Below are 15,745 nucleotides of genomic sequence, written 5' to 3' on the forward strand. Positions count from 1 at the left end.
TGCAGGCACTCTACAAATATTATTTTGTTGGATCCTCACAACAACAGCGTGAAATAGTAGAGGAAACTGAGGCAAATAGCATTTAAGTGACTTGCTCTGTTTCTATCCACTGCACTACCGAGTATTAAAGAAGTCGGAAAGGCAGTACCATTAAAAATCCAATTATCAGGAGGGGAATGATGGCTTGGGACTTGGTCTGGAATCAGGCATCTGTGGAAAGATCTGGTTCCATTTAACCTTTCCCACAAATATAAATCTCTCTCCTTTCTCCATTTTAGCCATTTACTTTTATTTCTATCTTTTCATGAATCCCTGTCTCTCCCATGCTCATATTTCAGTTATTCAATCTAGGAGCATGTATTAAGCATCAGGTGGCAGGTACTTGTCCCTGCTTCTCCCAATTTTCTCAAGCCCCACATCCACCCTGTCTCTGTATTTTCTCATCAAAAACCGATCTAGGCTTTTAGAACTGGAACAACTGAGTAGAATTTTTTGTTCCTCCATGTAATCCTGACTGCAAAGGGAAATGGACATAAAAGTTAGAGAGTCTTGGAACATTTGATTTTATCCACTGTAGCTCAACTCGAGGGCCAGAGTTAGAATCCTTACTCCCCTTCTCAGTTCTAAACCTCTGCAGAGAACCGAAAAACTTCCCTGGGCTGATTTCACGAAGGTGTAGGGCGACTCAGGATCTGAAACGCTCTCCTAATCTCATTTTGTCTCCCTCGACTCATCTTTGGTTTCCTTTCTGAGTCTGTCTACCTTTCACAGTTGGCTTTCTCGGAGTTTTCCCTCTAAGTCGGCTGTTTCCTCTAAGAAAGATGTTCTGTCCCCTTTGCCCCAGGAGTACCTTCCTTTCATCCCCTCCTTCTGTCTCCACCCTCCACTCACTGGTCCTCCTGTCTCCCCTTCTCTCTCAGATCCACTTCGACCCCCACCTTCCACCCCAGAGCCCCAAGTCGGCCTGTCTGCTCAGTGACAGCCGAAACCGCTGCCCTCCCCCCGCCCCCCAACTTCCACCCCCGGGAGCGGCCAGAGTTGAGGCCGCCGCTTGGCTGGCTTCGACACCGGACTCCCAAGGGCGGCTCCAGAGGCAGCGGAGGGTGGAGGCTGTTGAAGCGAGACCAGAGCCGGAGCTCGAGAGTTGGCAGAACGAAGGAGAGAAGGCTGAAGGATGGGGGAGGGAGAAAGCGACCCCTCCATATGTTGTTCTTCCAGAATCTTCTTCTCTGTAGCTCTGTTTCTTTCTCCAGTCTCGGAGTCTCTGCCTTTCTGCCTGTCTCTTCACCTCTCTCTTCAGAATTTCTCCGATTCCCTCAGCCAATTCCAGATTCTTTCCCCCGCCTTCTTTAATCCTCCCCTCCACCCCCGAGCCCTGGTGATTTACACTCTGGCTTGGCTCTACGGCCTCTTCCCAATCAGGAATATCGACCCCGGGTGGGGCCCTCGGGTCTCATCGATCCCTCTAAGGCTCGGGATTTAAAAATGTCAAATTTGCCTTTTCCAAGCTGGGGGCGGGGGGCCTTGAGAGGAGACGAGGGGAAGACATCTGAGCATCGACCGACCGCCTATGCCAAGAATGAGAATTGGCCCTAGCATTGACCACGGCCTTGACACCCTCTTCCCTGGGGTCCCCGGGGTCCCAGAGGTCAAGAGATCCAGGTGTATTATCAGCGACAGAAATACAAGACAAGGAAAAGGGATTCTCCTCCCAAATTGCAACGGATCTCACATCTGGGTCGAGGAGGTCTTCAGGAAAGGATGTATTAAAAAATTATAGTGGGGGGGAAATAGGAAATACAAAGTCATAGACACATAGAGTTGCAAACACTGGAGGATAAAGGAGAAAGAAGTGAATATATGTTGAAATATACAGGCAGAGAGAGGAAAATACAGGGACAAAGACTGGGAATTTGAAAAGACAATAGAGTCCCTGGCTCTCATTTTTTTCAGGGCCTAAGAGATGAGGCCCAGGAGAAAAAGACCAAACACAAAAATTTCTCACTATAAAAAGGCAGTGTTTATAATAAGATCACCCGTCTTGATGCATTTGTTTGCATGAGAGTGTTTTTCCAAATATACAAAACCTAGAGAGAACTATTTGAAGTGCAATCAACATGAAACAGAGTGAAGGGGACCTTAGAAATGATGTATTCCAGCCACCTCTTCTTACAGATGAGGAAACTCAAGACTCAGGGAACTGAAGTATTTTCCCCAAGGTTAAAATGGAAGTAAGGGGCACAGCTGGGAGTTGAACCCAGGTCCTCTGATTTCAGAACCAAGGACTCTCTCACTGTATCACAAGGATCCCTCAAAACTTCTTTGGAATAACCTACTTAAAAGTCAAATTGACCCCAGGGTTAACCTGGCAAACTACATTTGACCCTTCCCATCCAACCATCCTGGTAAGAGGATTTAGCCTAGAGTGACTGAAATCACTCTCCAGAGATGGAATTTCTGTGTAATCCAGGTATCCTTATCCCAGATCAGACTCTTGTTCCACTTCTCCCTTCCTTTCCACTTCCTGCATTAGGCCGTTTTGGACAACCTTCTCTGAGATCTTAGTCTGTTTCTTCATTGGTCAAAGGAGGAAGCTGGTCTAGATAATACAATTCTAAGATGCCATGAATCCATCAATCCTTGCCTCTTGAGGTTCCTAGGGACTGGAACTAAGTCCCAGAGTTATAACCAAGCCCTCCTCCCTGCCCTTCACTCCATGGGGAAGTGGTGCTTCAGTTCTCCAGTTTGGGGAGAATAACCACTGGGTTATTTTGGGTCCTAAATCTCTGGTTGAGTCCAGCCGGGTCCCTCTTCTATATGTCAGAGAAACTTGAAGAAGAGGAGCTATTAGAGAGGGGCCATTGGTGAGTGGAGATTTAGGTAAACCTGATGGGCAGTGCCCAAGACGGAAGCAATGGTCTAGCCTGGCACTCAGACAGTTAACAAGACCCTCCTCCTTCATTCCCCCCTCAGCTGTCACCACTTGCGCTGCCATTTCCTCCAGAGCCAGAGACAGGGATCTGACAGCTGAGCGGTGAGGCCATCACATTGAAGGGCTGCGGCTTACATTGAAAGACACACCGACACACTTGGGGACACACACTTACAACGCCCCAATCACACATACACACCCAGACGCTATCCCTGACACTCTAACACTGAAACACCTTGACCCTTACACATGAGTTACACACACACACACACACACACACACACACACATTGACCAATTACACACGGACACACCTCCCATATCGAACCAGAATAGTTGCCCCATATAATAGGTTGAATCAGAGTTCTCTGTCCCACCTCTTCTCTCCTCATTTTGGGAGCTTTATCCTCCAGAAGCTCCTCGGATTGCCTTTAATACTCTCTCTGAAAAGAAATGGGGCTTGAAGCGGGGGTGGGGGGGGCTAGAAGGGAAAGGAGAATTGGATGGACAGCGTTCCAAAATAAGGAACAGGGCAGTCGAGGTGGAAAAAATTAGAAGTCGGGGGGGGTGGTCTATTGGGAGAAATAGGGGACAAATCCCAGGAGTAGAGGCTGAAAAGGCCTTCCCACCAATGAAGGAAGGAGTCGTCCACACCACCACCCTTCTACACATACACAGCTCCCCATCTTCCCATCTCCTACCCCCGCCTCACTCTGGGCACGTATGCCTCTGCGCCGCCCCCCCCCCAGCTGTCAGTCGGGGTAATGAATGCGCGCTCAGGGCCCAGACCCCCCCCCCCCCCATCTCCACCTCGTTCATCACTGCCAGGATCGCCCACCTCCCTACGCCCGGTGATCAGGGACAGGACCAGGGAGCCCCCTCCCCAGGCCACCGCGGGTAATTGTCAGATTGAGACGTCGATTTGTCAGGTCGGGGAGGGGCAGAGGAAGGGAAGAAAAGCCTCAGTGAAAGCCTGACTCCGCTCAGCTCCTCCGAGCTCCCTTCCATTCCTTTCCACCCCGATATCTGATCCTACTCTGCCCAAACTGCGCTTGGCAAGTCTTGCCTTGCCTCGGGTTCAATTCAGTTTCACTTTATAGAATGGGGGGATGGAGTGGGGAATGATCCGAGGGTCGCAGGAGGCGACCCCAGATCGCAGTCCCGCCTGCTTCCCGCAGGAGGCGCCCGGAGGCAGCGGTCCCCCCCCCCCCGACTCCTGGGGCTCGGGGCCAAAGTATGCGTCCCTCCTCCCCTCTCTCCAGCCTTCAGCAGGTCCCCGGACGGCCCCGAGTGAGTGACGGGCTGCGTGGTGATTATGCGGAGGAGGGAGCGGGGTGCGGGGGGGCCCGCGGGCGGCAGCGCTGACCCTTCACATTTCCTATCCTCCGGGACCCTCATCCATCCGAAGCTGCTCTTTGTCTGGCCGCCTAATTGCCGGCGGACAGGATGGATGGCTGGACCGACAGCCCCGGAATCCCTAATAAAGGCCGAGGCCGCCAGAGAGGGAGAGGAGGAGGAAGGGGGGAGAGATGGAAGGAGGAGGAACCCGGCGGGCCTTGGCTCTGGGGCTCTGAGCCGCCCAACTGACAGGGATGGATGGAGGCTGGAAGAGGGGGGGAGCCCGGCTAGTGAAGAGAGCCTGGGGAGTCAAGAGTCTGTGTTGGGACCAGAACCAGAGCAGGGCCGGGGTCAGGGTTATAGATGAGCAGGAAACAGACCAGATCCCCGCAGTCTTCCCTACCAGGTAGAGATTAAAAAGAGGGAAAGAAACCAGGTCTATCTCGTTCTCTTTTCAACACCGATGCTGAGTCCAATGCTGAAGCACAGCTTCCCGGGATTAATTGTATTATCTCCCCCTGTGGAGAGAGGCCACAGCCCACGGGGCAGGAGGGAAGCTATAGGGCCTGGAGGCATAGTTCCAACCTCAATTGCTGAGTTGAGCCCATCTCTGTTCGCATTCTGATATGCCCCACCAACCCCACCTCCATCTATGCACTCCCATCTCCCTTTTCCTGGGTCAGAGATCTGGAACAACATGGCAAGTTTAGGTCAACAGAGCTCTCATGAGATGTCCTTTCTCGTTCCAGGGCTGATGTATTTCATTTATGCCCTATCTTTCTAGTATTATCCATTTCTTCTCACCCATCGGTTCTGGATCTATTAACCAGCGAACCTGGCATCTATCTGTCTGAGTTGCTACTCTGCACATTTCATTAACTGGAGCCAGTATCCAGTAAGGAGTGGGGAAGGAAAGGGTTGGATGATTTTTGAGGAAGGGAGGAGTCCGAAGTAGAAAGCAGAAATGTGGTCTAGGAATAGACATGGGTTAGGATCCTCTACTGCCTTGGGAAGGGGGGGGGGGGGATTTTTTTTTTTTTTGATAGAAGTCAGTATTTTTCAATCCCAGATGGTTTTCTGGATTAGTCCTAATTGCCCCCTAGAGGAAATGAGAAACCTCTACAGTCACTAGCTTTCCACTCCAACCTGATGCAATATCTTCAATTTTGATAGTGCTTGAAGTCTAGAGCGGATCAAGTCAAGGTGGCTAGTGAGGAAAGGCATATTAAACTCAATAGATTGCCAGGTCAGATAGCAATCTTGAAGATGCAGGTAGGATCCCTCTAGAAGAGACAGTCTGTGGGAAGGTTCTGCCAGGGTTGAAGTGAATGCAACTATTACATAGAACAATGCCAGCTAGGAATGCTGGGATCTCAGACAGTGAATGTTTGTTTCTTGTATCGGGATCCCTTACATTGGGATCTTTAAGATATACCACTTTTGTCACAGTCTCATCCATCACAATCCTATTTGCTCCCAGGTTTGCTGGGGCCTTAGGGCAATCCTGGGTATAGGTCATATATCTCTGAACCTCCAACCAAGACAGAAATCTCTCTTTTTTCATTTTCTTCCTTTTAGCTTACTCTACCCTACACCTTTTCATTCCTTTTCTTTTAATCCATTTGGTTTTATTCTCTGTCCTTCATAGTCTTTCCCCCTATTTTCTGTCCAACTTTTTTCTTCAAGTCCTCCTCTTCTCCACCCCTCCAATTTACATACATATATATGTATATACTCCATATCTTATTCTTTCCATTCCTGCTTTCTCCCATCTTCTCCTAAATCCTCCAACTCTATTCCCTTTTTTAAGTTCAATCCCTTCTTACATTTTATTGCTGCTTTTCTAGTTTTTTGTTTCTCTTTTTCTTTCCCTTAATCCCCTCTATTCTTCCTGATGATGTTTGCCCTTCATTCTCAAAGAGGACCATGACATCATGGATGCCATGACAAGCACAAGAATTAGATTTAAGTGAGGAAGTGCTTTGCTAAGTCACTTGTCTCACTTTCTCCTCCAAAATCATCTGGGTCCAGTGGCTATATATGGATCAAGATGACTGGAAATAACCCTGGATGAGAGGCAATCAGGGTTGGCCAAGGTCACACAGCTGGTTAGTGTTCAGCTTTAGTGTCTGAGGTTGAATTTGAACTTCTGTCCTCCTGAATCCAAGGCTAGTGCTCTATCCATTTTGCCACCTAGCTGCCCCTTTGACTCTTCTGTTCCTGTTCTTTCCTCATTCTTCCAATGATTTTCTTACTTTTTTTGTTTCCATTTTGAGGTGTCATGGGATTTTTCTTAAGCCCACCCTAAGTTTTACAAAAATAAATTAGAGTTATGTGTTCCAAGAAAGGGCTAAAGAGGGGCAGCCAGGTGGCACAGTGGATAGAGCACTGGCCCTGGAGTCAGGAGTACCTGAGTTCAAATCCAGCCTCAGACACTTAATAATTACCTAGCTATGTGGCCTTGGGCAAGTCACTTAACCCCATTGCCTTGCAAAAAACAAAAAAAAAAAGAATAGGTTCAAGGACCATGATTAACTCCAAAGGGATCTTGTGGGCCCTTGCAATTTGTCATCATTGTTCTGTTTTCTTCCTCTGTCAAGGGGGCACACATCATAAAATTTTAACAGAAAAACTTATTGTGAACTATATATATTTCATGCAAATCATATGCTAATTATATGCTTACCAAAAGCATGGTCTTCCTTACAATGATATTGGATGGATGGAGCCCTGGGGAAAATTTTAGTGTTAATGCTTGGGTAAAGTGAGGATTAGAATAATGCCATTATAGGTTTAAGTTATAGAGTTAAGGTAATAGAGTTAGAGTTAGGAATTGATTTAGAGTTAGTCTAGGAATTGAGTTGATTGGAATTACTGTGGATATGGTTAGATTTAGAATCAGGAGTAGATCTGAAATTCAAATTGGTTTGTGTAAGTGTTGGGGTTCTGCCTGGGACTGAAATAGGGACCACTGGCAACCCATCTAGGACTCCACTGTGGCTCCCTGACTCAGATCTGCTCCTTATTCCTGTTCTGGGTCACTTTGTAAGTCCCTTTACCAAATCTCACCTGATTCTGTTTACCATTTAGCTCTACTAGACCTCTTTTTGGCTGACCAGATCAACTGACACTAAATTCTTTCTCTCTCTCCTGATTTTGCACTCCTGCTCTTTATCCCCTTGTGAACCTAGACTCTTAACCTTGATGTCCCAAGGTCTGATGCTCTGTCCTGGCCCTCCTAGCCCTGTCAAGTGACAGCTGCAAGGGAAGAAAGAAGCGCCTGGTGAGCTAAAGGCATCATTCCAGACTGAGGGGGAAAGTGCAACAGAACATGAATAAATTCATGGAGCTAGCCCCCTAGCTCCCTCCACAGTTCTCCATACCCCTCCCCTGCTGCAGCTCTGCTGGGCTCCCACAGCTCTACAGCCAACAGCTTGCTCCCCACCCCTAGAGAAGCAAGAAGATGAGAGATTGTTTTCATTGAGAAGGAAAGATCGAGAAAGAAAAGCTGAAGGAGGTTTGTGATCAAGGGTTTGTGAAAGGAGGGCAAGGGTGTTGGAAGGGCTAAGAAAGCTTTCAGAATACGAAAGATGTGTGTGTGTGTGTGTGTGTGTGTGTGTGTGAGAGAGAGAGAGAGAGAGAGAGAGAGAGAGAGAGAGAGAGAGAGAGATTAGGCAGAGGTTCTGTGATAAGAGCAGAAGCTAAGAAAAAGAGTTTAAAAGGGCAAAAGAGAGAGAAAGAAAATGCAAAGTGAAGGACAAGGACTGGGAGTGAGTTTAGTCAGTGAGGGATGAACTCAAAAATCTGGAAAGAGCACAGAGTAACATAGAAAAAGGGAAGTAAGAAAGGAGGAAGAGAAAGAGTCAGAGAGAGGGAAGAGGTAGGAAGATGATAGGAAAGAAAGAAAGAAAGAAAGAAAGAAAGAAAGAAAGAAAGAAAGAAAGAAAGAAAGAAAGAAAGAAAGAAAGAAAGAAAGAAAGAAAGAGAAAAGGACAGAGGAAGCTGGGATAGAGAAGGCAGTATGTACATGGTTCTGCTCTCTTTCTCTCTCTCCCTCCTCTCTGATCCATCCATCATCCCAGCCTGGGGGATCTGCTTCGGAATTAGACATGCAAGGGGCTGCTGAGCCCCTCAGCCTCCACCACCTCAAGACAAATGGTGACAAAGACCTTGGAATGAAATTTGTATTTATAGTGTAAAGAGCCAGCCCCTCCTATTCCTTTCACTACTAAGTCTCCATCCACCACCTGACCCTCTTGAGCTATCAAGCCCTCCTTTTAACTCTCCCAGCTCCTCTATCCTTGCCCTCCTTATCTTACTAAGGGAAGGAAGGGGGAAGAAAGAGATGTCTCAAGAGGTTCAAGACCCACCCAGAAGCTCAGAAGGCCACTGACTGTCTCACAAATCTCATCCCCTTAGTTGATTGTTCAACCCAGGCCCAGTAATGCAGTAACATGTTGTGAGTCCCTGTGGCCCAGGTCCTGCTTCAATCCTGTCTTCCAGAATTCAAAACCTTTGCCCTAACCCCTGACATCAATTTCCTGACCTCATCATCTCTGCTCCCTAAGCACCTCTTTTTCTTCTTCCCTCTCATTCTCCTATTTGAGTTCCCTAAGGCTACTGACTGCATCCTTTGCTCTTTTTATTCCTAGGAGTTTGGAAAATGTAAGTATGATATCCTTTTTCCTAGAACTTTTACCCCTTAGTCTGGGAGGGAACTATAAAATTTCCTGCTCTTGTGATTGTTCCTCAAAACTCAGAGACACAAACTACCACTGAAAGGAGAAGTGTATTATTAAAACTACAGACTGATTTATACTTTTTTGCAAAGCAAGTTTCCATTTCTCCCCTCTCTACCAGTTATAAAGGAAGGGGGAGTGGGAAGGACAGATAAATTAAGATAAGGGGTTTCAATTTTCATTTTTCCAGGTTAAAAGCAGGGCTGTTTTTCTCACTGCAATAAGCAGATGTGCCAGGGACTGGGTCAGAGATAATGGACTAGAGGGGTTGGGGGGACTAAGCTTGGCTGAGGCCTTTGGAAGATTGAAGACAGACCTTTTCTATTATGTTCTTCCACGCTGCAATCCTGAATACTCTCTCCTTAAGCTAAGTACTGTATTCAGAAGAATTAAACAGCCTACAAACAAACAAGACAAAGGGAGGATTCCCTCTCCTTCAACATTTTCAAATAGAAATAGACATAATAACACAAATGAAGGTACACAGTGGCACTGTCATGTTTTCAAATAATATCATGTAATTTTACAGACACATAATTAAAACATTCACTGACTCATACATAGTTATACATAAACATTGATGCATCTTAACCTACACACAATCATATATGCTTACATAAAATTATGTAAACTCAGTCACATAATCCTATAGCATGAAACAGACCCATAAGTCACAGAGAAAGACCTGTTCAGTCATACAGACAAACACAGTCTCCTAGAATCTCACAGGCAGTCACATTCGCTCTCTCCCCTTGCAGAGTTGATATGTTACATTGGAGTCCGCACACGGACCTGGGAGTCTCTCTGCAGCTCGCCATTTACATTTCTCTAGCTCTGTCAACCTGTCTCCATCCCTGTCTGTCTCTCCCTCTCTGCGTCTCTCTCCTGCCATTCTTTTTGTATTTCTCTGTGTCTTTGTTTCTGTCTCTGCATCAGGATCTGTTTTGTGTCCTTTATTTCCTGGTGATTTCTTTTCTGTCTTTCTGCCTGCTTCATACTGGTTCTCTGGCAGGTTGCCTTTTTCTCATGCAATTCAACAAGTTCACATCGAACACCTGCCTTGTGCTAACCCAAAGTCAAGGCGTTGTGGGGGAGGATGTCTTCTCTTCCACTCTTTCGTTTTTTTAGCCACTCCATTGTCTTTTTCTCCCTTTCCTCCAAGTCTCTCATGCTTTTCTTTCCTGATGTCTCTGCCCATAAATCTCGCTATCTCTGTCTTTTTTCTTTCTTCTTGCTTCTAGCTTCTGTCCAGATTCTCTTAGCTACCTGTTTGTGGAACCCCGGCCCTATGGTTTAGGGGGCGGCGGAGTGACCGGGCCTCCCCTTAAAGCTGTTCGCGAGGGTAGAGAAGAGGAAAAGACCGAAGGGGAGGGCCGGCCCTCCGCCCCGCCCCCGCCCTCCCCGTTCTCAGCTGCAGGGGTCGCTCCGCCTCCGGCCGCTTATAGAGGCTCCCGCCGCGCGGCTGCTCACACAGCCGGCTCAGCCACCCCAGAAGACTGGGAGGGAGGGAGCCAGGAGGAGGAAGAGAGTGAGAGGGAGAGAGGAGAACGGGACTGGGGCCTCTGCCAGGGCTGGGGCCGGCGTGGGGTCAGCAGCTTCCCCAGCCCGGAGAGCCAAGCCCTATGAAGAGTCGGAATCAGGTTCGCGCCTCCCGAAGCGCAGAGCCCGGGGCGCCCGGCCTGCGGGGAGCGGCCCCCGCCCGGCCCAGGACCCAACCGTCAAGGGGATCGGGAAGCCAGGAATCTGGGACCGTTCGGAGCACCAGCGATCCAGGCACCTCGGGTCCGTGAGTGCCGGGTGGTCGGGGCGGAGTGAGCACGCAGGGTTCGCAAGTCCGCGGGCGCCCAGCCGTCGGGGGCCGCCTTGGCAACCCTTTTCGGAGTCGGGATCACGGTCGCCGGGACCCGCAAGGGCGACAGGCCAGACGCCCCGTCGGGTGGGGGCGGTTCCAGCCCAGGCTCCGACACTGCCGGCTCCGGGGCTCCGGGAGGACCCAGGCCAGCTGCGGTCGCAACCATTGCGCCCAAGAGCGAGGAGGACCTCCTGGCCCTGGCCGCGTCCCGCCTAAGCCGCCGCAAGCGGGTGGTGGGCGCGGCCGTCGGGGTGGCCATGGTGCTGCTGCTGCTCGTGGCCATCCCGCTGCTGGTGCACAGCTCCCGCGGCCCCGCGCACTACGAGATGCTGGGCCGCTGCCGCATGGTTTGTGACCCGCACGGGCCCCACGGCCCAGGGCCCGACGGGTCCCCCGCTTCCGCGCCTCCGTTTCCCCCGGGAGCCAAAGGCGAGACCGGCCGGAGGGGCAAAGCTGGGTTGCGAGGGCCGCCGGGTCCGCAGGGCCCGAGGGGGCCCCCAGGGGAGCCTGGCAGACAAGGGCCCCCCGGCCCCCCGGGCCCCGGCCCTGGAGGCGCTGCGCCCGCCGCCTACTCTCCCCGGATCGCCTTCTACGCCGGGCTCCGCCGGCCTCACGAGGGCTACGAGGTGCTGCGCTTCGACGACGTGGTGACCAACGTGGGCAACGCCTACGAGGCGGCTAGTGGCAAGTTCACCTGCCCCATGCCGGGCGTCTACTTCTTTGCCTACCACGTGCTGATGCGCGGCGGCGACGGCACCAGCATGTGGGCAGATCTGATGAAGAACGGGCAGGTGAGGAACCCAACCTCCGCGGCTGCCCAGGACCCCTGACCTGCCCACTTCACCCCATCCCCCCACCCTTAGGAGAGATGCTTCCAGGCTCTCCATTGAGACTTCTGTCCTTCCCACCCCCTGGTTCTCCCTCTGCGTCCCCTCGCCCCCCTTCCCTCATCCCCACCCCCCACACACACTTCAGATCTCAGGGGGTACAGAGGGGTCTCCGGCCTGTTGAGTCTTTCTGTCCCATCCAGTTCCTGTCATCCGGGCCGAACCCTTTCCCCTCCCTTAGACTCCTTCCACCTCCCCTCTAAATCTCCCCATCTTGAACCCTCAATCCCTTCGATCCTGGCAGCCTCTGACACTTTCTTGTCTTTGCTTATTCAAAACAACCTGAGTTCCCTTCTCCCCGAATCCCCGAGGAGTCTCTCCAGTCACAGCTCCAAGCCGCTTCATCCCTTAGAAGTTAGTTGGTCGGCAGGCAGGTGGGCGCGGGGTTTCGCCTTGCACAGGATTCGGTTCTGATTTTGAAGAAAAGGGTTGTTTGTTTATTTTTCAAATGCAAACAACTTCGCTCCCTCGCTCTCCATCCTCCCCTCCACCCCATTTTTTTTTTTTTTTTGCTTAAAACCCCAGAGGCTAGTCGTCTTACTCCCTTTCTTAATTGCCACTTCCGAGCTTTCCAGATGCAGCAGCCCAAGGCGGGATAGGTGTGCAAGAGTCTAGGGAGTAAAAAGGAAACGAGATTCGGAGCAAGAATGACAGGAATTAAGGAGAGAAATATACTAGGCAGCGCCCCGACCTTAAGAACCCACCGATCCGGGTGCTTGAGGTTCTGACCCCTCCGTCAACCCTCAGGTTCGAACTTTCCGACTAGTCCCCCAACCCACCTGCACCTGTTGGAACTCGCCCAGATCCGATCGAACCCTGGTATTGCCGGTTCACAGAAAGGGGCTGAGTCCAGAAGGGCGGAGGAGGTGTGGGAAGGAAGTCCAGAGAAGAGCCTAATACCTGTAGCTGCTGCCTTTGACTGGGGGAAAGGGAAGCTCAGTTCCTTCTGACCAGAACCCAAGGGGGACGACGGTCGAGGATTCGGAGGTGCGGTGGTAGGAAATGTAGCTTAGGGGAGGACTGAATTTGAGAGGGCAGGAGAGCTCTGCTGCGGTTCTAGGAGCGAGCCGCTGAGCTCCTTGAGCTAAGCAGGCTCCCTAGCACTCTGGTTGGGAGAGGTTTCAATTGTGTTTCTCTTTAAAGGGAGATTGTGGAAATGAAGCAGTCGGGCAGTCGTGTCCCAGGGGGTGACCCCAGGATATGCCAGATGGCTTCTGAATTTGGGGGCCCCGTGTTTGCTTTGCCTGTTTCTGTGTCTTTCTTGTCTCTATCCCACTGTCTTTTATAGTCAGTTCTGTGACTGTCTTTTTCCCTTGTTTGTCCATGACCTATCGGGGTATCCCGTGTCTTTCAGTCCAATCATACCAACAGGAGACTGTTTCTCTTCTTCCCCTGGGCTGCCAGCCACTGACAACTGGGGGAAAAGTGTTTTGTGTGTGTGTGTGTGTGTGTGTGTGTGTGTGTGTGTGTGTGTACCAGGACTGGGGCGGTGGCCATTCTGTATTCTGGGTGGATGGCTCCCAGGCTGCGGCCCAGGGGACGGTAAATAGTGATTAGAATAATGATGAATAATTAATGCGTTAATAACCAGCCCCTGCGGGACTGGAAAAGAAATGTTGGGCGGGGGTGTAGGAAGAGGAAGGAATGGTTGACAATCAGATGCTTGAGGTGGGACGGCAGCAGCGAGGGAAAAGAGAGAGAGGAAGGTCGCCCCTGGGTTTATCTTACTAGGCTTTTAACCCTAAAAGCAGGCTTTAAAATTTCGCGAAATAAGTCGGGTGGAATATATTCCTCCCCGTCTGGTCCAAGTGGAGTAAGTACTGCTTAGAGACCTGAAGCCAGGATTTCTAGCTCCCTAGGCCCTCTGCTACATCGTTCCAGTGAAAGGGCCTTGACCTGTGTGATAAGTTGCAGGGAGGGGTGCTAGCCAACCCAATCAGACACTGCAGTGTCGGGCCTACCCTTCCTCCTAACACCCCCTCCACCCTCCCCAGTGTGGATAGCTTTGGGAAGTATGAATGGGGAAGGGTCAGCCTGGACCTAAGTTCCTAGGGGCAGGAGGAAATTGAGACCCTTCAGGTCGCCAACTAAGCTGTCAGAAAATGATGGAGGAGAGTGGTCTACAGGCCAGGAGCCTAGACTTCTGAGGTTGTCCTCACCATCAGTCCCCTTACCCCAGGTCCGGGCCAGTGCCATCGCGCAGGATGCAGACCAGAACTACGACTATGCCAGCAACAGCGTCATCCTGCACCTGGACGTGGGGGACGAGGTGTTCATCAAGTTGGATGGAGGCAAGGTGCATGGTGGGAACACCAACAAGTACAGCACCTTCTCTGGCTTCATCATCTACCCCGACTGAGCCCTCTCCCAGCCTGCCCTCACTGAAGCATCCGGGCTGAGTTCTATCCTCAGCTGTTCCACGCCCACATCTTATTCCTTTTGCTTAATTAGACTGCCAGGTCACAGTCCCTGCTTCTCCCCCCCACCCCCAATTCCAGACATAAATCAACAAGACAAAGCTTCTAGGGGACCAGCTAAGCCTCAGGGTGGCAGAGTGGCATGATTTGGGGAGTAATCCTTGTGGAATAGAGGACCGGAGCTTTGCACCAAAGAGGTAGGCTCCAGGACCAGCGGGGTTAGGAGTGGCACAACTAAAGGTCCTAGATTTGGGTGGGAGGGCGAGGCTCAGAGTCTGATTTTCCCCAAAGAAAGGGCAGGCAGAGAGGTAGGCAACCCTTAGCTGAGGAGATAGTGGTATACAACTAGTAAAATCAGCACCAGCATCTGGGGCAGGGAAGGGAATCCAGAGCAAAAGATTTGGACTCCCAAGAAGTGTTCCACAGATATGGCTAGGCCTTTGAATGGGATGTTGGTCTTCTTCCTCTCCACCTACTTCCCCATCTTCAGAAGATAGAGGCTAGAGACAGCTGCTCTTCAGTCCTTAAGCAAAAGAACCTAGTTTTGATCAGTAAACTGAAGGAGCATATTCTGGCATTTTAAACCCAAATTGTGCAGCCCCATCCCTACCATATCTCACAACTGAACTGAGCCTTAGGGTTACAGTTGCTGTTCTCTCTCTTCTAATAAAATAAGGTTTGGGACATGTATAGCTGAGTGTGACTTGGACTGAGAATGAAGAATGGAAAGCTACATCACCTGCCATTTCAGGACTACAAAAACCCCTATTATACCCTGAAACCAAGCACCACTTTAGGGAAATGGGCATAAGGTTGTGGGGTGAAAAAGGATGGAAGCTCAGGGGAAATGCTGAACCCAGAAAAAAAAATTAGGTTTCAACTCAACTTCTGGCAGGTGGAGTCAACTGAGTCCTTAGCAAAGCCCTTATGTTGGAGAGCCTATTAGGCAGAGTGATTTTGACTTAGGTGTGAGCAGGAGGTGATGCCAGGTCCTTAACTGGGGTCCATGGACACCTAAGAGCCCATGAACTTAAATGGGAAAAAATTACATTTTTATTTAAACATAATTGGCTTTCCTTTGTAATTTTAAAAGCATTATTCTAAGGGGTCAGTAGGATTTACTGCCAGATTGATTGCAAAGGCATTTAATGACACATAAAAAGGTTAAGAACCTCTGGTGTAGGCTGGTGCCTCTACTTACCCATCTAATGTTGAAGGAAAAGTGACAGTAAAGGAGAGGTTCAATTGGGGGTGGATGGGATTTGGTGGGAGGGCATTTGACCCTGGGAAGAACACCACTGACATCTAGAAGAGTAGATAATTTAAACAGGACCAGATGGATCCTGTGTTCTGAGGTCCTTACCATCAAGGGATCCTGCTCTCAACACAGGATAGCCCTGGGGTGGGGGGGGGGGGGAAGAAAAAGAAATCCTGAAAAAGACAAAAGGGGAGGAGAAAAAGAAATCCTAAGTACAAAGGTCTTGAGAAGGTTGGTAGTGCCACCTTGTGGATAACTGTCATAGTAACAGCCTAAAACTAGTCCCTACCTCAAACTACTCTTAAAAAAAAAAAGAGCACAAC

The 15,745-nt window shown here is 50.1% G+C and overlaps 1 protein-coding gene across 1 annotated transcript; it reads left to right on the plus strand.

The window, feature by feature from the left end:
• Positions 1-10,491: 10,491 nt before the first annotated feature.
• Positions 10,492-14,843, plus strand: C1QL4 (complement C1q like 4). Its single transcript, XM_074220754.1, has 2 exons — positions 10,492-11,651; positions 13,927-14,843. The coding sequence occupies exons 1-2, from the start codon at positions 11,118-11,120 to the stop codon at positions 14,104-14,106; spliced, it is 714 nt and encodes a 237-aa protein (XP_074076855.1). The 5' UTR covers positions 10,492-11,117; the 3' UTR covers positions 14,107-14,843.
• The last annotated feature ends 902 nt before the right edge of the window (positions 14,844-15,745 follow it).

This window comes from Macrotis lagotis, chromosome 2, assembly GCF_037893015.1.
Source record: "Macrotis lagotis isolate mMagLag1 chromosome 2, bilby.v1.9.chrom.fasta, whole genome shotgun sequence".
NCBI classification, from domain to species: domain Eukaryota; kingdom Metazoa; phylum Chordata; class Mammalia; order Peramelemorphia; family Peramelidae; genus Macrotis; species Macrotis lagotis.

Coding starts and splice junctions, on each gene's coding strand:
- C1QL4 (XM_074220754.1), top strand. CDS start 11,118: ATGGTGCTGCTGCTGCTCGTGGCCATCCCGCTGCTGGTGCACAGCTCC. Junction 11,652..13,926: donor ATCTGATGAAGAACGGGCAG/GTGAGGAACCCA, acceptor CCCTTACCCCAG/GTCCGGGCCAGTGCCATCGC.